The following is a 24,385-nucleotide window of genomic DNA, read 5'->3' on the forward strand; positions in this document are numbered from 1 at the left end:
CTGTTTAATATTGTCTTAAGGGGGGGAGGGATAAAGTGTTTTTAATTGTCATATTTTATATTTTACTGTTGTTAACCGCCCGGATTGGTTTGCCAGAGGGTGGTATACAAATAATAATAATAATAATAATTATTATTATTATTATTATTATTAAGCTTGTTTTCTGCTGCTTCAGAGAACAGGACCCAGAACAGTGGATGCAAGCTACAGGAAAAGAGATTCCACCTCAACATTATTAGGAGGAACTTCCTGACAGTAAAGGCTGTTCGACAGTGGAACACTCTTCCTTGGAGTCCAGTGGAGTCTCCTTCTTTGGAGGTCTTTAAACAGACGCTGGATGGTCATCATATTGATTCACCAGATGACAATGGATTCAGTGGGTCTACTCGGTTTAGGACTATAGGATTCACGTTTGAAGCAGATGTTTTGAGCTTTGCTTATTGAAAGTACGTATTATTAAAGACTTGTTGCAACTCTGATATATTGTTCAAAAAAGAAAGCATATCTGAACCAAGCTGCTCCTTGACTCCATAGGTTCCACCACTCTAAACAGGTACTAGTTAGTGGCGCAAAGGCTATGAGGGAGCACTATGCTGATTTGCTGCCATCTTTCCATATGATTCTGCCCAACACCGAGATACTCAAGCATGTGGGGCTTCTTTCAGTCCCATGATTTTCACAGATCCATTTGGTGGGGACACAAAGTAGGGATTTCTCAGTGTCTGTCCCTACTAGGGCTCTGGAATTACCTCCTTATGAAGGCTAGAATGGCCCCATTCTTACCACCCTTCCAGTGGTCGGCAAAGACTTCCAACAGGCTTTTAGAACTGAAAGTTTTTAAGGAAAAGGCTTGCCAGAAAGTTCTGTATTGTTTTAAACTGTACTTTTAAGCTGCTTTTTCATCCTTTTTACATGCATGTTTTAAATTGTTTTGCTATTGTTAATATTTAATCCTGTTTTAATGTTGACTTTTTATATGTTTTAAGCTATATTGTAACCATTTTAATTTTTAAGCCACTTTGACTCCAAGTCTTGGGGAAAAGGCTTGGTATAAATAAAGATAAGCTCCACCACCACCACTATCTGCTACTACAAGATAGTTTAGATCATTCATACCTGTTGGTTGAGCACTGACAGTCAGCTGGTGACAGACTGCCTTTCCTTTTTGTTTCGTCCCCTGTCACCTCTGTTCCAGCATTACAATGAGGCCAGTGAAATCCTGGTTGAGGCACCAGGCATAGTTCATTTTCCCTTTTCGCTACTGCAAATTGTGGTCCCGTTGCCATTTCTGCATCTGATGCTGCTATATTCCAGCTATGTGTGATGATGTTTGTTACTCTCCCTTCCCTCATTGGCAGCATTTAGTTTGAGTGTTTCTGCTGCAGATTCTGCAGGAGAGTCTTTATCCATAGGATTTTAGCAGTTTGGGTGGTCTTGTGGGTCTCATGGGTTGAGACAGTTTAAGAAGTGTTCTCATGCTCATAGAATCATACCTGTGGCACTGTTGGCTCTAGAGGTCCCTGCAGTAATCTACCCACACAAAGCAGAAAGGGAGAGCCCTTTTTCTGACATTGCTAGATCAATACAAGTAAACAGTAAGTGTGGTGCTATTTGAATGGCAACTGATGTCACTAGTAACAAAGAATGGTCAGGAGTCCCACACAGACTGGCTCTCCATCTGGGTGGCTTATGACCTCCATGGCATGGCAAATTTGGTCTTGATTTTAAACTGAACCTTAAAGGATCTATCTAAGGTGCTGGATGCTACCTCCAAACCCAAACTAAATACCCCCTATTGACATGAAAGCCACCAGTGGCTGCTAGTCTTCACCATAAGGTGTATAATAAACTTGCCGTACTTCCTGCTCCTGTTGCTATGCAGAACCATCATCTGCCCAAGAGGACACACTGCAGTTCTCCTGGACCATTAACTCTTGCTTCTTGTGTACAGTGTTTTGTTGCCACAGGGAAGAAGAAGCTGCTGCTGTTGTTAGCCAGGATTTTAAATTATCCTGGATAATAGATCTTCTTTAGCATTAACATGCTCCTGTACCTCTTCTGTATCATCTTTAAGCTATATAGGTCATTCTGCAGCACTCTTGCTTATGCTGCAGCAGTCTGCTGCTCTAATCTACTGGTGATGTTTAACCAGCAAAAGAGTATACTATTGCTATTCTGCCTGTCATGTGATCTCCCTTTGCATATAGAATTATGGACTCTTAGAATATGAAACATCAGAGCATTTTTTAAATGGATTATCCTGCCCCCAAAATAAGAAAATAATTGGAGAGAGTAAGTACAAAAAGGTACTAATAAAAACCACGGTGGAGCCCTTGATTTATTTAGGTGTTGAGGAAGAAGAATTTAGAATACCACCTCTTCTCTGTCACATTGAAAGCATAAAGAGAGGAAAAACTTCCTTTCAGCTGAAAGAGGGTTAAAATTTGTTAATGATTTATTATTGTTCTTGTAGATCTTCAGGTAGCCTCCCAGGTTGACGAGTAGGATACAATGAGTCAATATAAATAAGGGGAAACAAATCCATGGGGACTGCTGGCTAGAAAATTCTTGGAGTTGGCCAAACAAAGTAATTTCCCAGATCTCTGGCATGTACCTGTGCTCATTTTTAAAACATGCACACATTCTATGCATAAATACCTTTCTGATTGATTTTGTTTTAATTTGGCAAGCTTTCCCGTGTTGTGTGCAACTCATTTGGACAGAGGAGGGAGCTCTGAATCAATGGAGGGAGAAAAGTCCTCTTGTAACATGGAACATACTTTGAATAGGAAAACCCCTCACTGAATGATGCAAAAGTGTATGGCAATGTGCATTGTTTCATTAGAGACAGGAATTTAGCCACCTTACAATGATGCTTGCAGAAAACATTATTATTATTATTATTATTATTAATGTTTATTTATATAGTGCCATAAATTTGCATGGCACTTTACAGGCATCATCAAAACAGCATATAACCTGCCAATGGCATACAATCTAAAAGTCATAAAATATAAACTATACAAAAATAAGCAAGTTATGCAGTGAAAATACAAATTGTTAAAACAACTAATACATATAATCAAATATATAATTATTTAAAACAATATTAAAATACAGTTCCTAATGCTTTAGAGAACAAGAAGGTCTTTAATAAGGATTTAAAACTAGCAAGAGAAGTGATAGTCTGTAGATGTTCAGGGAGGCAGTTCCAGGAGTACGGTGCAGCAAATGAAAAAAGGAGCCAAGGAAGAAGAAACCCTTGGCTTAGTGAGAAGCCCCGAGTGCCTGGACCACAAATCTTGAACAGGATGGTGAAATCAAATAAAGACTGACAGATAAGGGGGAGCTAGGTTCTGTAAAGCTTTAAAAATTAAGAGAAGAAGCTTGTACTGAATCCTAAAAGGAATGGGTAACCAGTGAAAAGATGCCGGATCAAAGAGACGAACTAAAAATATCATCTTAGTAGCAGAATGTTGAATGTAAATCAGAGGACTAAGATGGGACAATGGGAGCCCTGTCAAAAGAAGATTGCAGTGGTCCAGGTGGGAGATAACTAGGGCATGAACTGAGGTCTTAGCAGAAGAAGCCGATAGAAAAGGTCTAATTTTAGCAATATTATAAATAAAAAATCAGCATGTCCTGGCTATAGCCTGAATCTGAGGTGTGAAGGACAAAGAAGAATGAAAAATAAAGCCGAGGCTACATGCTTCCTTCACAGGATGAATGGGAACATTATTGGCCCTGAAAGAAAATGTATATTGTAAAGTAGGTTTTGGAGGAAAGATGAGTAGACATGGTAAGAATAAGTTCAGACATTTAGATAATGAGAAGTTACAGCCTTCCATATGAAGACAAAATTTCAAAATGAATGTTTGGAAGCATTTCCATGCTTTCACTTATCTCCCTGAGGAATCAGCTCTCTCAGTGAGATGCTGAGTTCAACAAATAACCCTCTAAAAGCAGCCTGGGGTAATTCTATTGCCTGGGGGATTGTGCCATAAATCTGCTTCTGCTGCTTCAGTGGAGGTTATCACACAGGGTAAGGAGGGATCCCATCCTTACCCTGTCCTGAAGTCATCCTTATCGCATCCCATCCTTCTCCCGTCAGTGGCACCCGTCATTGTATTAACTGGAGGTTCCATTAATACTAAGTGACGGGGCCATACCACTTCAGTGACTGGAGAAAGATGGAAAGATGTCATTGAGATCATGCAATAAGGATGACTGCAGGACAGGATAATGACAGATGTCGTCTGAAAATTTTCGCACGATCACGTCATAAGGATGGGGTAAGGACAAGAGTGTTCCATCATTTACCCCCAGTGTGCATGGACAAGGTGACCAGATGTCTTACTTTTCCATGACCTTTTGTCCAGGAGGAATTTCAAAATGTCCTCCATCTTGAGCATGACACGTGAATTTACATTTATATGAGTGTTTTTAGCTTTTATTTGGTCATGTACATTTTTCTTGACTGTCCTAAATTTTGCGGTGCCTTATAGTCCTTCATAATTATGACATTTGGTCACCTTGTGCATGTGTCCAAGGGTAGGCCCAGGTTCCTGTCCTTGTAATCATGGGAAATCTTGGGAAGTGTTCCTTTAAAATGGATGGTTCTACAGCAGGACATTTTGACATTTCTGCTGGTCAAAAATCAGCTGTGCATACTACACCACATGCACTGGGTTTGCTATCATTCCCCTCGGTCATGTGAATGGATGATGGGAAAAGCAGAACCCAAGCCCACAGACAGCAGATGTGGACCATAAGATCCAACATTTTACCCATGTGCCATCTGATTCCTGAAATAAGCATAAATATAGTAAGGATCAGGTTCTCCTTCAGTTCTGTGTCCACTGAAGTAAATACAAAACAAAGCTATCAGTGGAATCAGGATCTGGCTTTAGAAATGTCAGCCGTAACAAACTTTGCATACCTCCCCTTAAGACAGGGTGAAGAGTCATGCTTGGAATGGATAGCATGGCCTTTTGTGGGTGTCTGTAAGCTGTGCTGAGAGGTGATCAGCCCTCCTGATGGACACATTTAGGGCTGACAGCCTGCTATATAAGCAGAGATTCCAGGGAGAAAAAGCTGGCAGAGGTTGGGGATTTGTCTGTACAGTTTGTCATCTAAGCCCAGCTTCAGAGTCTCCCTGACCAGCAATAATTAAACATGGATGATATTTATAAAGCAGCAGTAAGTACCATTTTCATGCATAATACTATAAATCTGGGGCTGGGACTTGTTTCTAACTCTATTAACAAGGGGCAGTGAGTGTTAATATTCAGACTGATGTCAGAAATGCTGTGTAGTGATAACATTTTTATGCTTGTTAAATGTAATAACAAATTTTGACATTTTTTTTAGTTTGCTGCAGAGATTTTTTATAAAGCATAGGCCCCTCTTTGAAGCAATTTTTTGTATAAAAGTGTCACATTATTATTATTATTATTATTATTATTATTTTAATGAAGTCCTACTCTCTTGTGTGTTTTTCCTGAAAGTTCAGGTTTGTACTATTGCTCAGTCCTGTACAGTGACAGATGTGTTTAATCTTATTGTTGTGATGGGCTTAAGCCTGCTTTATTCTGTATAGGATTTAGCGCTTAAAATATAATTTAAAATGTATATTGCATTTGTATTATTGTAGCCAATACAGCTATTCCTTCATTAAATATTGGCAATGCACAGTTTTTCAAAGGTCTCCTGAGAAGATGAAAAATGTCTTCTGGAATCTATCTGTAATTTAACCTTTTCCTAAATTTAATTAACAGTTATCCAAGAGACAGTACCATTGTTGTGTACCCATGGCTTTTCAATCGCTATTATTTTGTTTTAAAAATCAATTATAAAATAAAAAATTCAGTATGTTGTAAAGTTACACGTTCAGTACATTTATACTGAAAAGGAAAGGACCTTCCATTTCAGTTGCCAAACTTCAGCAGATCTAGACTAAACTGAGTTAAGTTTAGAAAGTAGGTAAAAGGAGTCATTGGATAAATATATGGTAGTAATAGAACCTCTAATAAATTTTTTTGAAGGAAGAATAATAAAGGTTTTCAATTTGATGTTCTTCTGTGGTTGAGAAATCTTAGTAAGACAGACGGGAGAAGGATGATTCCTGTATATGAGTGTGAGGTCTTGGGTCCCAGAAGTAGGTTTAAACATCAGGTAAATGAGCCTGAAGATACAAGATCCCATCTGATCTTGGAAGCTAAGCAGGGTCAGCCCTCATTAACACTTTGATGGGAGACAACCAATGAATGGCAAAATCAGCTCTGTGTATTTCTTGCCTAAGAAATTCATGGGGTCACTATAAGTCTACAGGTGACTTGAAAGCACATATACACACATATATGTGTTGTAAATAATCCACCAAAGAAAAGTAATATTTGGGCTGTGGACACACAGTGGTTTCAATTACAGAATATTTTTTTTAAAAAATAAAGGAATATTGAAGACAATACTTTAAAACTTAGTGGTTTGATTCTTTTTGCTTTCATTTGCATACCCTGAGAAGAGGATTCTTCTTCTCTTTCTTCTAAATCTCACAATGGGAGGGGTAGATAATGGAATAATATTATAAATCTGCTGCACCCCTTACTTGCATGCAGTGGGCCCAATTCATAAAAGGATGTTGTTTACTGACTTGCAAATAAAAATGTGACTTTGTTCTGGGCTACCTAAAGGACCACACTAGCTTGCCTTTGAGTACTTTGGAAAAGATGTTTCCTTTGGTTCTTCCTGTGTTTCAAAGACACAGCTGTTAAGGATATGAAAGAGGGGCACTTTTGTGGTCAATCCTAGTCTGTGGAGCTCCTTTCTAAAGGAGGCTAGCCTAATCAGCTCTCTGTTGATCCTCCTTTCCGCAAGCAAAATACTTAATTATTCAGGTGGATTTGGGGCAAGTCATTGCATGCTAGAGAAAGAGCATTTACCCGATTGGCCTTGTACTTCTTTATTGATTTTTTTTTAAAAAAAAACAAACTTATGTTCAAATCCACAGATGGCAAGTCCATGTATAAGGAGGGCCCACTGTAATAGGTCTTAGCACCATGTTGTATGATATTGGGAACCTAGTGTCCCCAACAACACCCATAAACCCCAGCTATTAAGGCCTATTTTTGTGTTCTGACCATTTTTGTCTAGTAACATATAGAGCGTCACTTTTGCTTCCTGTCATCCCAGTGAGAATTAATTCCAAGCAGTTCATGCTGTCATGTGGTTCCTTAAAAAAAATAAAGATTTGTAAGTAAATCTTATACAAAGGCATAAATTCGATTGTATTTCCAACTAGAGTAGTTCCAAAGGAGGGTGACTAAAATGGCGAAGACTCTTGAAACCATGCCCTATGAGGAACGTCTTAGGGAGCTAGGGATGTTTAGTCTGAAGAGAAAGTTAAGAGGTGATATGATAGCCCTGTTTAAATACTTGAAGGGATGTCATATTGAGGAGGGAGCAAGCTTGTTTTCTGCTGTTCCAGAGAATAGAACCCAGAACAATGGATACAAACTGCAGGAAAAGAGATTCCACCTCAATATTAGGAGGAACCCCCTGACAGTAAGAGCTGTTCGACAGTGGAACAAACTCCCCCGGAGTGTAGTGGAGTCTCCTTCTTTGGAGATCTTTAAGCAGAGGCTGGATGGCCATCTGTCGGGGATCCTTTGATTTAAATTTCCTGCATGGCAGTGGGTTGGACTAGATGGCCCTTGCGGTCTCTTCCAACTCTACAATTCTATGATTCTATGAAATTGTATTTTAGCACCATCTGTTTATTTAATATCACAACTTTTGTATTTTTATTACAGTGTTATGTGTTTCATTATAACTTATTTGGAGCTCCATTGAGTCTCAATTTTGGAAGAAGTCAAATAAATAAGTAAAAACTCCTTGTAGTCTGCATATGTAATGCAATATCTTTAATCCTAAAATGGTGGCCATGGTATTGCAGTGTCTATTTTCAAGGGCATTATTATTATTATTATTATTATTATTATTACTACTATATTTTCTTGTATCATGTCTATGTCCCAATATAGGGACTCAAGGCAGTGTAACATTACTAAGGATGAGCTCATAATTACTTTGAGGGAAATTATGTTTTAAAAAACAATTACAGTATTTAATACTGTAAAATGCATTTATAGCCCCTATCTGTCCATCCAATATTTGTGTGTGTGTGTGTGTGTGTGTGTGTACACTTATGTGCATTTTCATGTTGGCTGTCCACTTGTGGCAATCCCATTAACTTCCTAGAGTTTTCTTTGGCAAGGAATACTCAGAAGTGATTTTGCCAGTTCCTTTCTCTGAAATATAGGCTACAGAACCCAGTATTTGTTGGTGATCTCCCACTCGAGTACTAACCAGAGCCAACCCAGCTTAGCTTCCAATATCAGATGGGATCTGGTGCCTGTAATGTATTTTGGGCATTATTCCAGTATTACAGGATGAGAATTAAAGCCATGAAGTGAATTTAATTCTTTCCAGTAATAGCGGAAGTAAAATTCTTGCATTGTCTGTTTTGGGCGTCTCTTGGTACACAATGTCCTGAAGAGATGGCTCCTATGTAGCCCCAGATTTCACTTTTGTGGCCCCAAAGGCCTGTTCCAGACCCCTACAATTTTAAATCATTTATATAATTTTTTATGTGAATTTTGGTTGAAAACTACACCAAACCCCCAAATTTGCAAAAGCACACAACAATCTCCCACACAAGCAGCTCCTCAAGGGCCTCCGCTTCAATACTTCCTTTTCTGGCAGTATCTCATGGAAGTTGTGTAAAGCAAGCATGCTTATTTGGCTCATGTTCAGTCTGAAAAAGAAGGTATGGGGTGGATGTCAGAGGAAACGTGGCCCCTGACCCACTCACAGTTTCTCATCACTGCATGGTTTGCCTTGGCCTTGAGTGAAGCCTAATACATTTTAAATTATTTTACAATATTTGTATTCCACTCTTTCCCCAAAGAGCTGAGATTATTTCCTTCATTTGACTTTCACAACAGTCTTGTCAGCTAGGCCAAGCTGACTGATGTGGCTTGGTGAAGATCACACAATGAGGCTGATGGCTGAAGGAGGATTTCAAACCAGGATAATAGACTTGTCAAAAACTCTAAATTAAAAGACAGTAATCAGAGAGCTTGGCCGGAGAAGAAGGAGGAACGTTATGTTATGCATTCCTTTTTATTGCAAAGTTGATTACACATTGAAATGTGTACTGAATGACATATCCAAGCATTTCTGCAGCGAATTTCTCACCTTGCCCACTCACATCTTTTACACAGAGCTAAGTTTAGAACAGTTTCCAGATGCTAGTGAACAGTACAGAGAGAGAACATTGCCAGGGATGTGTATCTAGATAAAAGTCTCCAGGGATAAATACCATGTCACTCACAGTTTCAGGAACAATCAGGTGTGCTATCTTTCTTCCCAGCACTCTAGTCACTCACTGGTACATAAAAATAGCCGGGATGCCAAAATAGTCAAGTTATGTGGGACACATGCAGAAGTGACAAGAGGCATTTGTTCGCTGCCTTCAGAGTCTCCAGCTATCCCAGATTATTGCTGTTTTGTTTTTGGTTTTTTGCTATTACAGTGAAAGAGCATATCACAGCTGCTCCACTTCCATCACAGCGGCTTAGATAAATGGATTCAGATTTCACTACAAAATTTTGCACAGAGGTTTTGATGCTATTGTTATCTGTTTCCAATATAGTCAGCCCCCCCCCCCCTTCTGTCATTATTTTCTGAAGCCTTCCAGTTCTCTTGAAATGGATTTCTAGCATTCTAGCATGATTACCTCCATAATGCTTTTCTGGCTCCACAAACAACTTGAGAGGGGCAAAAGATTTCACACTAGTTATCTGCAAGTGTGAGCTATTCTGAAGGATGATCAGAAGAGAACACACACCAATGTTTCTGCTGATCAGAAATAAGGAACAATGGGGTCATAAAACTGTTTCTTTCCAGTAGCAGGAAAACTGCTAATGCTAGATACAGTATTTCTAGTATTTCGAATCAGCCACATGGAAGGGGTTGTACAAAATACAGTACAGAGTTGTATGGTCATTTTCCAGACACTGGACAATTCAGATCAACATTTGTTCAGATGAAGAGCATACCTTCCAATTGTCCAGTTTGACAGGGACAGGCCCAGTTAATCCTCTGAGAAAGTCCAGTTTTCTCAGCTGCTTTAAAAATGTCCCAGTAACTATCTCCCACTTTCCCACTTTGTCCTGATCTTACTTCACCTGCTGCAAACTGATTCTGAAGTGCAAAAGTAATTTCCCCTCAATTAACTCATCAGTAGGAAGAAAAGAGGGGGTGAGTCTTCCCCTTGTTAAACACAATACATAAATTCCAGGATTTCTCTGCTTAAAATAGTTGTTTTATATGTTTTTCCTCTTTTGCCTTCTTATTTCCTGTCCACACCCTTTTGACCACACTCTGATGTGGCTCAGCCATATGTCCCTTTTTCATCTATGAAATGTTGGATGATACTGAAGAGTCAGGTGGCAGTGTATCAATGTAAAAGCTAAAGTTGGGTTGTTTCAGAAATAGGCGATGATGAAAGACGTTGGAGATTGTCGCACACAAAATCTGTGCTGGAATAGATGCGGGTTGTAACCGTGAGCAATGGATCTTATTGCATTGCCTATTGCCCAGGTAGTAGGCAGCCCATAGCCAACCTGGATTTCTCCGGCAGCTTTTCATGAATGGGATTTTCCTGTTCTTGAAAAGCTGCTGGAGAAGCCTGGGTTGGACATGGGCTGCCTATTGCCTGGTCACGGGGCAATGTGATAAGATCCATGACTCATGGTTACAACCTGTGGCTTTCCTAGTACAGATTCCGTGTGTGATAATCCCTCCTCAAAGAAATAAATAGAAATATTATACTAAGTAGAGAAAAAAGATGGCTATTTTGAGCACAGAGTACAGCAGAGGTAAAGTGCTAGAAAAGGAAATAGGACAAGGGAGAAATGTAACCAGGAGACAATAGGTTACAGTAGCCCCACCGTATCTATGGACTTGCCATCCGTGGATTTCAGCATCCACAGACAGAAAACCCACATGGGGGGGGCAGAGGAGGAGAAGGAAGAGGAACAGGAGGAGGAAGAGGCATAGGTGGTGGTGGTGTTGAGAAGATGAAGAAGAAGAGAAGGAGGAAGGGGCAGCAGTGGCAGGGAAGAGGAGGAGGAGGAGGAAGGAAAAGGAGGAGGAGGAAGGAGGGAGGGAGAAGGGGGTGACGGTGGCAGGAGGAGGAGGAGGAGGAGGCAGCCCCCTGCCACCCACCATGGTGAGAGTGGTGAGGTGGGCCGCGCCACCATTGAAGACAATGGCACTTGAGCATCTGCAGATTTTGGTATCCGCAGGGGGATCCAGAACAGATCCCACGCAGACACCAAGGGCCAACTATATTAATAGAACCAGAATGTAGGAATATACAAGAAAATAAGGAAAACATTGCTGGGCCAGAGAAAGGCCCATCTTACCTGGCACCATTTTCTCTCCCAGCAGCCAGCTAGAGGCCTCTGGAAAGTCCCCAAACAGAATATGAAGGCAGCAACACTCACCCATTACTTCCCGGTGTGTTGGAGTACAGTACTCCTGTGCCAATCACAGACTTGCCATCCACTGTTTGAGCTTCCGTGGATGGTAAGCCCCAGCTTTTTCAATGGGCACATGTACACATGGCAGCACAAGCAGAAGCATGCACCCATTGAAAAGAGCGGGAGTTTTTTTTTATTGATTAAAAACATATATCCATACATTTTACAGAAAACAAAGACATTAAACCAAAACTAAGCAATAACAAAACAAACCAAAAAGAACAACAGGAAAAAAAATAAAAAATAAACAAAAAACAAACTTTCTACTTCTACAACCTAACACTAATACATTTAAAATCACTTCCCATCCTTTGAATTGAAGATAGCTTATTTTTTGTACTTTCCCTTACTATCCTTCTTTACATTGTTACATTCATTTAATCAAGTCCTTTCACCGTTATCCATATTAATACAATTGTATCCATAAGTCTTATACTTCTATTCTCTAATGAATATACTGCATGTCGATTTATATCTCCAAATGTTACAGTCATTTCCTGTATACTATCGGTTCCATTTTATTTTGAACACTCCATATATCCCTATGTTACATTTCCTTTATATAACATCAACCATTACCTCATTATCACCTATCACTTGTTTCGACATATAATTGAGCACTCTGCTAATTATTGGTTTCTCATTCCTCAGCTCATCCTCTTTCCTTTTTAGTTTCTATTTTGGTGCTTTCTTTATTTGTACTTTAAGATATTCTATGATGGATGCCCATATATCCTCCCACCTTACTTCTTCTCCATCCCGCAATTGTGAGCCTATCAGATTCCATCATATCAAATAGTTTCAGATACCAATCTTTTATCAACAGATTGTCTTTACTTTTCCATCATTATGCTGTCACCATTCTTGCAGCTGTTATCATGTAAAAGATAATCTTTCCATAGATATTTTCCAATTTAGAGTCCTTTACCAATCAATAATCAATAAAAAGAAAAGAAAAGAGCAGGAGTTAGTCCTGCATTTTTTGCTATCTGCATGGGGATCTGGAACCGATAGCAAGGGCACGCTGTATTGCCTTTCAGTCTTGAAGTTTTGCATTATCTGTCATGACTAATAGCCCCTACAGAACTAGCCTTTTCCATTGGGAAGAGTGCTGGGTGGTGTGTGTGAAGAAAGCATGGCAGTCCGCTGGGTATTCTGCCTGAGTTCTCCAACCATTGTCCTCTGTTAGGGGACAGTGGTGATTGTGTTAGTGCCCTGCCCTGTATTTTTCTATTCTAGCATGCTGCCCTCTGGTGTAATGGTACATATTGTCCCGTTGCCCTGATTCAATATCTTGCCTGGACAGTTTCTGTTTGTGCAATGGGAAGAAATGCCATCATTTGCCTTAATTATTACAAGCTGGTGACAGATTTACATTTCCTATGAATTTATCTAATCCTGTTTTGAAATCTCCATATCTTGTGGCATCAAATCTCATCAATAACTCTGTTGCATGCAGAAGTACTGTATTTTACCTCTCTTTACCTCTACAGTTAATAAATTTCATTGGATGCAATGGCCTCACTAGGGTTGGCATCACTCAGTGTGGTAACTCATGGTGGCACTTCTCCACTGACCTCTTCCCATGCCACACCACACAGTATCATAGTATCATAAAAGAAAAAAAGAAAGAAAGAAAGAAAGAAAGAGATTTCAAAAGAGGAAGGTGAAGAGTAGAAGGGTGAATGCCCTATCACACTGCATTGTTACAATGCTATATTCCACTTTAACTGCCATAGCAACATCCTGTGGAATTCTGGGTATTGGAGTTTAGTGAGACCCAAGGGCTCTCTGGTTGAGAAGTCTAAGTGCCTCTTCCAAACTGTAAATCCCAGGATTCCATAGGATGTTGCCATGGCAGTCAAAGTGGAATATAGCGCTATAACAGTATAGTGTGATAGGGCACTGAATATTGAAGATACCGAGACAAAGGATGTAAAAAATGTCAACTGAATTTTATGGTTGTGTTCTTCTGAGATGGGACAATGCCAAAATCAATATAGGCAAAAGTAGTTCCGGGAGTTCCATGGCTTTTGGTTCTGGGAGCTCCTTTATTTATGAGGTGTCATGTAGGTAGTTTTGTAACTAGCAGCTGACCAAGCCTTTGCAATTTGAGGTACCTGCCTCTGTTGGGACTGGAGAGCTACTTCTGCCTCTAACTGAGAGCAGGGGCGATATGTATCTTGAGGGAAAAGTTCAACTGCCATCTCCTTCGGGACCCAGGGTGCCCCTGATGTGCTGCAGAGCCTCCTTGACACAGGCTGGTTTTCTGTGATGTTTGACATTGGGGCCCCAGATCATCCTCCAAAGAAGATTCCTTCGATGGGGTATGCCAACTATAGAGATATAGATAGATTGTTCATAAAGAAATGTGACTTTACTAGAAGTCAAGAACTGTATTGTCATGGCTCCCCTCAGCAAGTCAGGTGTGGATCCTAAAGAGGAGAAGGCCTTATGTCTCATCCAAATACATTATGGGGTGACCAGATGCCCTCCTTTCCCTACATTTCAACCTTCTGTCCAGGAGGAATTTGAAAATGTCCTCCATTATGAGTACTGTATGACTAAGAAGCATGAATTTACATTTATATTAGTGTTTTCTGCTTTAATTTTTTATTGCCCTTATTTAATTTTTTGTTGAATGCCTTACATTTTGTGGGGCCTTATCCTCCTTTGCAAGTATGACATCAGGTCACCCTGCCTGGTTACCAATGAGGAGCAGGGTGCTATGCAGGACTAGGGGATGGGTGAGAAATTGAATTCATATTTTTATACAAGCGTACACAGTTTTCAAATATAATCTGTGGTTAGAAACCAATAGATTTTTGAGATTGTCATGTAATTTGTGCAAAATAGATAAATAAACAGCATTTGAAAAAAAATCAGAAATTAGGTTATATTGTTACCAACACAAAACTGCTTCAGTTCAAATCATTGGCAGAAGAAAAGGGAGATGAAGTCTAAAGCATCATCTCCAGTTATTTGAGAGGCCTCTGTTTTTATAGCTGCATCATCAATTTTTTAAAAATAATATGTTAAGGAGAATTCTAAATCAGGAACTTTGGTCCTTCAGATGAAAACACTTCTAACCCTTTCCAGTTGGCTAGGGCTTCTAAGGACTAAAGTCCAAAAGATCAGGTGACCAAACTTTCCCTACCCTGCTACAAATAATGAAATGAGGATTCTCTACCATGATTTCTCCATAAACTGGCAAGATTCACAAACGAGTAAAAGTGTCTTTGTTCATTTGTTTGGCCATTCTTCAATGCATGCATCATAATTTTTTACAAAATTTCTTATAGTCATTTTAAGTTCAACTGTAGCCTTATTTCCAGCCTTTAAAACATAGGACAAGGAGGGCCTAAGATCTAAAAATATCAGGGTGCATCCACTTGGCACTTGTTGATATCTGTATGAGTTGCCTTTATAAAGAATTCACAGTTCTTATTAATAGAGAGATGTCATTAAATTTCACCACTCTGGAACACCCAAAATTACAAACTCTACCAATTATTTTTAATGTATGTAATTTATGACCAGCGCACAGCCAATAAATGGTATGAAGCAGCTTTTTTTATCATTATAAGAGATAATGACAAAATATCACTGTGGGACTGAATAATATGATGTTAGCCTATAATATGCATACTGTGTGATGAATCAATACTAAACTGGATTTTTATTTTAATAACAGGTTGAGCAGTTGACTGAAGAACAGAAAAATGGTGCGTAAATGTCATACCAGCTCGCTTATTTCACAAAGGGACAGTTTGACAAACTGTCATTTTAACTTGTAATGAAAATGTTATGTTGTGAAAGGAGAGCCATTGGAAAAGTTCTGAATCAATATATAATTAGAATAATTTTTATGCCAGTAAAAATATATCCCATGCTTTTCTTTATAAAATAAGTTCAAGACTGGTAATGTGTGTATAAAACACAGTGAAACTGTTGAAATTGTTAAATTCAGTTTCATACCCAGCAATTCAGCATAAAAAGAAGGAGCAAAAATTTAACCTATGATTAAAATGCTGGTGAAATAAAAAGGCCTGGGCAACTCCCCTGCAGGTTAAGAGAGAGATAATCAAATGGATGTTTCTATGGAACAAGTTGCGCAATGTGTGTGTGTGGGGGGGTCACAACGGAAAATGATATGTTTGTGCTGTAACGTACTGTGTTTCTCAGCATGCTGGGGTGTTCAACAGGTCTTCAATGAATACTGACTTGTCAGTCCTTTAAAGGAAAATATTTAAGGTTGGAATCTTTGTCAGGCTGTTTGATTATGTTGCACACTGCTTAAGGCCAACATCATGGTTTTTTCATAGATAATTTTGAGCCTTTAGAATGTATCTTCACTGTAGAAATAAAGCAGTTTGACGCCCCTTTAGGTGCTGTAGTTCCAACATATGGAATCTTGGGCTCTGTAGTTTTATGTACAGTGCTGTGTAAATTTACAGTGCTATATAAATAAAGCTTAATAATAATATAATAATGTAGTTTTATGAGGTCTTTTGCCTTCTCTGTCCAAGAGTGGTTGTGTCTCAGAAAACAACAAATTCCAGCATCCTGTAGGATAGAGCTGTGGAAGTTAAAATGGTGTCAAACTGCATTCTTTTTACAGTGTAGATGCACCCTGTCTCCCCTCCATACCCAGGGATATAGCATCTAGGCAGGGGAGAAGGGACAAATCTTGATAGCTAATGATCTACTGTATTTATCAGTGGCATAAGCGCAAACATCCAGAACCATCACAATAATCAAACATGTCACTATTGCTGTTGCTAGGGTATGGACTGTATTCAAAGTCTGAGAAAATGTTTCAGTTTCTCTTTAGTTATATTCAACTACAAAACTAACATTGTTACAAGTTCCTACCTGTATTGGTAAGGACACTGGGTTGGGAAAAGTTGTTTACCAGTGCAATGGATCACTTTGGAAGCTGGTGCATTCTCCTTTGAAGTTTTTGAACAGAGATTGGGTGGCCATTTCTCAAGGATGTTTGTCCTGGGCTCTTGAACTACCAGGAGTTTCACCTCCAACTCTTTGATTCAGGTATAAAGCAAGTCCTGTATATATTCAATCCCCATTCCAGGTTTGCAGTACTGAAACGTTATAGAAGCACAGAAATTGTAAATCTTGGAAAATCTGAGCACTTTTAGAAAACAAGTTCCAGAATCCTACTGTAATCCCATGCCAGATGGAAGATTATGAGAACTGTTGTGCAAACAGCTCTAGAAAATATTTGGCTATTAGTTTCCGCTGCCCCAAATTGTCTTAACCAGTCATCAAATGATGATATCCAATGTTTTGTTTAAAGCCATTCTGAGAAACATATTCATTTAGTCTTCTGTGCTTGGCTGGTCCCAGTTATAGTTGACAGACAATCAATTTGACATCATCTGAAGGGAAAAAAAAATAGAAAGGTGCTGGATCTTTTTGGTCAATTGTGCTTGGAATCTTTAGGTCACAATAGATTAACTGTCAAGCTTTTTCACTGTTAAATTTAACACCATAAATCACTGGTTTGCTTTCCCCCACTCTCTTCAGAATTCAAGGCTGCTTTTGACATCTTTGTCCTGGGTGCAGAGGATGGATGTATCAGCACAAAAGAGCTGGGGAAGGTGATGAGAATGCTGGGGCAGAATCCTACTCCTGAGGAGCTACAGGAAATGATTGATGAAGTAGATGAAGATGGTGAGGATTATCAACAATTTGGGAAGAATGGGGATACATTTTGTATGTGTGAATGGAGTATAGAGGAGGAATGGAGAAGGGGAATTGAACATGATCTCCTTACACACATTTCTACTTCTTGGTACCTTGAATGCCTCAATTCAAGCAGTGAACAAAATACTATCTGCCTGGACAGGAAGGCCTTGGTTAGGGGGCCTGAACAGGGTTGAACTAGATCTCCTTACACACATTTCTACTTCTTGTTTCCTTGAATATGTACATTCAAGGGGTGAATGAAATTATCTGCCTGAACAGGAAGGCCTTGGTTAGGAGCTTTTTATCCACCCTTTGTATGAGCTTCTCAATGCCAGATGCAGCACAGGTCCTATCACAGCATAGAATGAGGATTTTGAGATTGTTGGCTCAGACTTAAAGCAGATCTGGTGCACTACAAAAGATAGCAAAATGTTAGTTATTTCATTTGTTATTTTGTTGCCAAAGATGGAAAGAGCTGTTTGTGGGATTTTCTGATTCTTGTGCCAAAATAATACAAAAGCTCTGAGTTCTCTGCACACTGCAAACTTATGATGGTTAACAGAGCATACACATGTATTCCAGAAAAAAATTAGCATGTGCTTTATACTCTATTTGACTGCATAGATCATGAAAAACTATGAATGCTTCTTAAGGACATGGGAATGCCACTACATATAGTCCTGATGAGAAATCTGTACTTAGGACAAGAAGCTACAATTAGAACAGAAAAGAATGGCTCCCAATTGGCAAAGGAGTCAGGCAAGGCTGTATTCTATCATCTTATTTGTTCAACTGGTATGCAGAAAATATCATATGAAGAGCAGGCTTAGACTCGGAAAAAGGAGGAATAAAGATAGGAGGAAGGAATATCAACACTCTAAGATATGCGGATGACACCATACTACCAGTAGTAAACATCACAAACTTGGAACAATTATTAAAGAAGGTCAGAGAAAAAAGTGCAAAGGCAGGTTTAATGCTGAATATAAAGAAAACAAAAATAATGACCACAGAGGACCTAGATACATTCAACACAGACAACGAGGAAATAAAAATAGTAAGAGTTCCCATACCTTGGATCAAATATTGTTCAGAATGGAGACTGCAGTCAGGAAATCATAAGAAGGCTAGGAGTGGGAAGGACAGCCGTGAAAGAGCTAGAAACGATCCTAGAGAATAAAGGTACACTACTGAGCACTAATGTTAGAATAATCTACACTATTGAATTTCTAATTATCATGTAAGGATGCAAGAGCTGGACAGTGAAGAAAGTGAATAGGAAGAAAATCAATGCATCTGAGATATGGTGCTGGAGAAGAGTGCCGAGAATACCATGGGCAGCCAAAAAAGACAGTGAAATGGGTTCTTCAGCAAATCAGGCAATAAATACCTCTTGAGGTCAAGATGATTAAACTGATTGGCTACTTCATGAGATGGCATGCCTGTGGGGTGATTTTTTTAATAATAATAATAATAATAATAATAATAATAGTAATAATTCCGCTTAATCTCTAGGAATCCAAGCGGATTACAACAGTAAAGCAAAATACAGTTAAAAGATAATACATTAAGATTTCCAAGATCCCCATCCCTCCCCCCAGTCATAAAAACATAATTAAATGCTAAAAGGAGATTAAACCAAGAAAAGAAATTAAAAACATTAATATACAATAATGATTAAAATGAAATAAGAGTTTCAAGCGGGGTCTGGATAGAATAAAGATAAAGATGGGGGATAATAGGACAAAAAGGAGGGAGGAGGTGGGTCAGCAAGGATGTTCTAGTCTGGAAAGGCCTGCCAGAAGAGATCCGTCTTAATAGCCTTCTTAAAGGTTTCCAAGGTGGTAATCTGACAGATCTCGTCTGGCAAGTTGTTCCAGAGTCTAGGAGCAGCTGCTGAAAAGGAATGCTGGGTCACTGCAGAGAGTTTAGGTTTCCTAAGGCTTCAGCCTTTGCTAAGAAAACAAAAATTGAATATCAAGAATGTCAAAGCCAAGCCTGTTAGGGGCTAACTTTAAATGAGCAGAGTAGCAGAAATGTCCAACTATGCTTTCCTAAGAACTGAGACTGACTCCAAAACACAATAAACACGTAGTTTGTAGTTTAAAACAAAAGTTTGCTAATGGCTTTAATCTATATTTACATAGAAGTTATACCATAATCTAGCTAGTGAATAGTTCAGGTAAAAGAAATATTTATCTCACCATCTTTCCAAAGAAAGTTGAGAGAGCAGGAAGATGGAAACACAACAGCTCAGCTGAAAATATTTTGAGAGAATGTCTGTTAGTCCCAAAGGGAAAGTGTCCTAAACCACATGGTTAGTTTGAACGTATTAGCCCGTGTATTAGCCCACCACTCTGTCCTCGTCATACTGTATATATTTTCTTTTCTTTTTTAAATTCTGTTTTAATAGGTATTTTAATTGTAACATGTTTAATCCTGTTTTAAGGGGGGGAATTTGGGACACAATGTTGTAAATGTGGATTTTAATATGTTGTGAGCTGCTTTGATTGTCCAGTTACAGAAAAGCGGGATACAAATAAAAGTTTTATTATTTATTTTATTATTAAAGAGGAGAGTTTGCATGCAGGAAATCTCTATCTATTTAAGGAGGAGGAAAGAGAATGCAAAAATCTTCCAACAATAACTCATTAGAAAAGACAATAATGCTAGGAAAGATGGAGGGAAGTAGAAAGAGAGAAAGGCTGCACACTAGATGGATAAACTCTATTAGGGAGATCATGGGTATGAATTTACAGGACCTAAGCAGAACAGTAGAGGATAGGGGGACTTGGAGTTGTCTCATCCACAGGGTTGCCATGAGTCAAGATCAGCAGGAAGGTAGTTAAAAACAACATTTATCCATCCAGCCGAGTGAGAGGTGCCATTTGCTACTCTGCTTTAGATCCCAAAATGTTTTCATATGGCTTTAGATAGGGATAACAATCTATATACAGTGGGGCCTTATTATCTGCAGACTTGCCATCTGTGGATTTAGGCATCTACGGGTGTCAAGCCTCATTGTCCCCAATGGCGGTGCTTGCATGTGGCTATGCTAGTAGGAACGCACACACGTCATCCCACCATTAGGGACAATGAGACTTGAGGTCCCATGTTTTTTGGTATCTGCGGGGGGGGGGGCAAAATGGATCCTCCATGGATACCAAGGTCTAGTTGTAATTGTCCTTTGGATACAGCACAGAATAGAGAAATTTTAATAAATAATATAAATTATGAGGCAAATTCTAACCTCATACCAGCTACTTCAGCATCTTGCAATGTTTCAAGTGGTTTTCATTTTAAAGTCTAAAAGCAATATTTCTGGGAAAATATTCAAGTTGACAGATAATTTACCTTGGTTGTTTTCCTTCCTCCCCCACATAGGCAGTGGCACTGTAGATTTTGATGAGTTCTTAGTTATGATGGTCCGGTGTATGAAAGATGACAGTAAAGGAAAATCCGAAGAAGAACTTTCAGATCTCTTCAGAATGTTTGATAAGTAAGTGACTTGCATTTGCCACAGGAATGGGATAGGACTAAAGCCATCCAGAGGTTGTTTAACTGCAAATTTCACGATCCCTCCCCATTAGCTATGTTGGCTAGGGCTGATGGATTTGCAGTCTAACAACCTTGGGGTGTTATCACATTGAGCAAACATGCCATGACAATCTCTTGGCAGTGTATTAAAAAACCAAGAAAAGGTTAGAAATGACTTCTTCACATATGGCATATAATTACATCCAGGTAGAGAAGTGATGAGAGCCAACATGGTGTAGTGGACTGAGTATTGGACTAGGGTTCCAGAGGCCAGGGCTCAAAGTCCTGCTCGACCATGGAAACTCACTGGGTGACTTTAGGCAAATTTCACTCTCTCTGCCTCAGAGGAAGCCAGGGGCAACCCTCCTCTCCCATCTTGTGTGTTCTTCCTCATTAATAATGTTTGCCATCTTGATCATATGCTAATGTTATGTGGCCACACGTCTCAGTTTTCATCAGTGAAATGTTGGAGGGTATGAATCATGGAGGATGGAAGCTAAATGACGGCATTCCCCATTATAAGCATTCTGGCCCCTGAAGGAAATTTCCATCAGTCCCAAATTTCTAATATTGAAGTAACATAACACTTAAGCATTTAGAAATACAGTTTAATCTTCCAAACAAAAGAGGCAGGCAAATTTATCAAGGGAATGAGAACACAGCAAATGTAAAAGTTCTGTGTGTGAATTTCTGTCCGTATTTCATTTTCCACAATGCAGAAGGAAAAATTTCATTTGCAGGGGCAGAATTCCTACTGCCTTCATCTTGCCCACTCCTCAGCTACTGGGAACAATTTGTGACCCACAATATGTTGCTGGATTGCAATTCTCATTATCCTTAGCCACCACAACCAATGGCAAGGGATGATATGAACTGCAGTCTGAAACACAATATATTGTTCAGCTGTCATAGTAGAACTAATAAACCTTACATGCATTTGGGAAATTATCTTCTTCTGACTTGGGTCCCTGTCCAAGACCTGTTAGGCAGATTAGCATATTTAAGGAGAAATTATGCCTTTTGGCTAAATTTCATGATGTACTAGAGGGAATGTTATGTTTGAATAGATACATTACTGTATATATGTGCCCTTCTGAGCATTTGGATTCAAGTACCAGAAGGTCCAGCTAGCATAATTAATGATAAGGGGGATTTATTGGAGCCATTCTTCAAAATGTCTGGAGGGTTACAAAAGGCCCACCCTGTTGTAACACAAGCTTTGGTCAGAATTCCCTAAGCAATTCCTGTGAACACAATTTCTCCCTTTTTTGAGCTCTTCCATCCTTTCACAGAAATGCAGATGGATACATTGACTTGGATGAATTAAAACTCATGCTAAAGGCTACAGGAGAAACCATAACCGAAGATGACATTGAAGAACTAATGAAGGATGGAGACAAAAATAATGATGGCAAAATCGACTATGATGGTAAATGGCTATGGTGTATGGCTTGTTCTACATAAATAGCACAGCAAAATGATGGAAATTTCAGATAGTATTATGTAAAAAAAGCAGACTACATATTTAATATAGTTGTAAAGTACAAAACTTCAAAAGCCACATAATCTTTAAGATTAAAAATACTCCTTCCAGTTAAATAAGGTCTTCAGGTGTGCTACCTGCATGCACAGGATTCTCCATTAAAACACAATCGTTTTGCATGGCTACTACCTTTCTGTGTCACTTTCCAGTGGTTCATATTTAATCTGTTGATGCAATTTTCCATTTATGCAATTACCATCTGATGATCCTTCCAGAAAGAGGAACAAAAACAGTTGGCTAAACCCAATGCTAGTCCCATCTAAAGTAGACTCAGTGAAATGAATAGGACTTATTAGTACATCTTATATAAGTCCTATTGCTTTCGCTAGTTCTGCTCTAGTTGAAACTAATTTTAGATTAGGTTATTACATACCATATCAGTAAAGACACAATCTAAGAAATTGCTATTCATGCTTTTGTTTAATGACGTCAGTGGGGCCAGGTCTGCTTAACTCTATATTGGGTTTTAGTTTTCTTGAGAATTTGACTTTAGGAATGATGATAGGCTGAGCTTGTCCTAGGAAAAGCATTAAATTGTACAGAGTAAAGGCATAATAAGCCTAAATCTAATTATGAATCCTAACAAGAGTAGACCCTCTAAATCAATTACAGATATGAAAGACAACTCTTCTGTAAATCCCACTGATTCAAATGATCTATAGTATTTGGGATTAGCACGTGGGTTTATGTTATAACCCATAATTTGTTCATGGATTGTGATACATATATTTTTCATCAGCACACTTCACTTTATGAGGGAGGAGGACAGTAGGAGAAGGGAGCGGTAGTGGAAGGAGCAGCAAAGACAGGATAGGGAAGGGAATGGCAAAAACTGGATTATCATCTCTTCTTCCAATGTTATTTCATTGTGTAAATATATTTGATTTTCTTTCTTTGGCAGAATTCCTGGAGTTTATGAAAGGCGTTGAGTAAGCCTGTGACTTTTGGAAGAGCAGTCTCAAAAGTGAACAACTCCAGTTGTTGCGCCATTTTCATCAGTTCTGTTTCCCTTACTACATATGAAGTCTTGTACTGAACATGGTGTACATCAGGAAAACAATGCATCTCTTAAGTGCCTCATAATGGTCATCGTATGGCTATTTATTGAGCTGGGTTGTTGTAATCATTTTATTGATATTAGCGGCATTGTTCATAAAGTGTTTCTTAATGTGTAAGAATTATGACTGTTTGAGACATTTAAGAATTCACCCAGAATTCTGATCTGTGGAGTATGATATCCCTTCCTCTATCTCACCCCCAGCCATTGTCAATGATATGTAAAAATAGAGAGTGTACCAATAAGAAATATTTGTTTTTGAGATGCTAATAAAATTATTTGGAAAACCATTGTGCTTGTCATTGATTTTGCAGAGGCCAACTGCCTAAGAGCTACCATTCATGCTTATAAAAATAAATTCATTTCAAGTTTAGACGTATGCTACAGCCTACTTATGAGGGACTTATGATGTACAAAACTGCATTCCTGAGGCAGTTTTTGTGGCATCTCTGTTTAAGTACAGTTAATGGAAGTAGTAAATACATCCAAGTAATCTGGCAGCATTAGCTGGGATTTTCAGGATGCTGAGTTCCTCATACTCTGTATAGAAATCTATTTCAAACAAAAACAATAAACACAGATTTAGAAAATACACAGTTGAAAAGTCTATACTAAATAAGAACAGCTTAGATGCAAAGACAGACAAACCAACAAACCACTATTATTTATTTATTTATTTATTTATTTCATTTCATTTCATTTCATTTCATTTTATGCTTCATTTCTCACAGAAAGGGGCCCAGGGGCTACTGAATGGATTCTTGTGGAAGAACATAGATCAGAAATTATGGTCCCATGGCAATGCAGAGTAACTCAGCTCATACTTTCCTGTGCATAATCTTCAGTGATAGAAAGTAATTAAATTAAGTTTAAGTTATCAATTAAGTTAGAAATTTTCTAACAAAGAGGCAACAAAGTTATTTTTGACAC

At 38.8% G+C, this 24,385-nt stretch overlaps 1 protein-coding gene across 1 annotated transcript; it reads left to right on the plus strand.

Annotated features, from left to right (window-relative positions):
* Positions 1-5,087: 5,087 nt before the first annotated feature.
* TNNC1 (troponin C1, slow skeletal and cardiac type) lies at positions 5,088-23,742 on the plus strand. The gene is made up of 6 exons (XM_089499310.1): positions 5,088-5,199; positions 15,304-15,334; positions 17,157-17,303; positions 20,703-20,817; positions 22,148-22,284; positions 23,300-23,742. Exons 1-6 carry the CDS (start codon positions 5,176-5,178, stop codon positions 23,329-23,331), a joined length of 486 nt encoding a protein of 161 aa, XP_089355436.1. The 5' UTR covers positions 5,088-5,175; the 3' UTR covers positions 23,332-23,742.
* The last annotated feature ends 643 nt before the right edge of the window (positions 23,743-24,385 follow it).

The sequence above is a fragment of the Sceloporus occidentalis genome, unplaced genomic scaffold (assembly GCF_023333645.1).
Source record: "Sceloporus occidentalis isolate IW3139 unplaced genomic scaffold, rSceOcc1.0.p SCAF_1, whole genome shotgun sequence".
Lineage (NCBI taxonomy): Eukaryota > Metazoa > Chordata > Lepidosauria > Squamata > Phrynosomatidae > Sceloporus > Sceloporus occidentalis.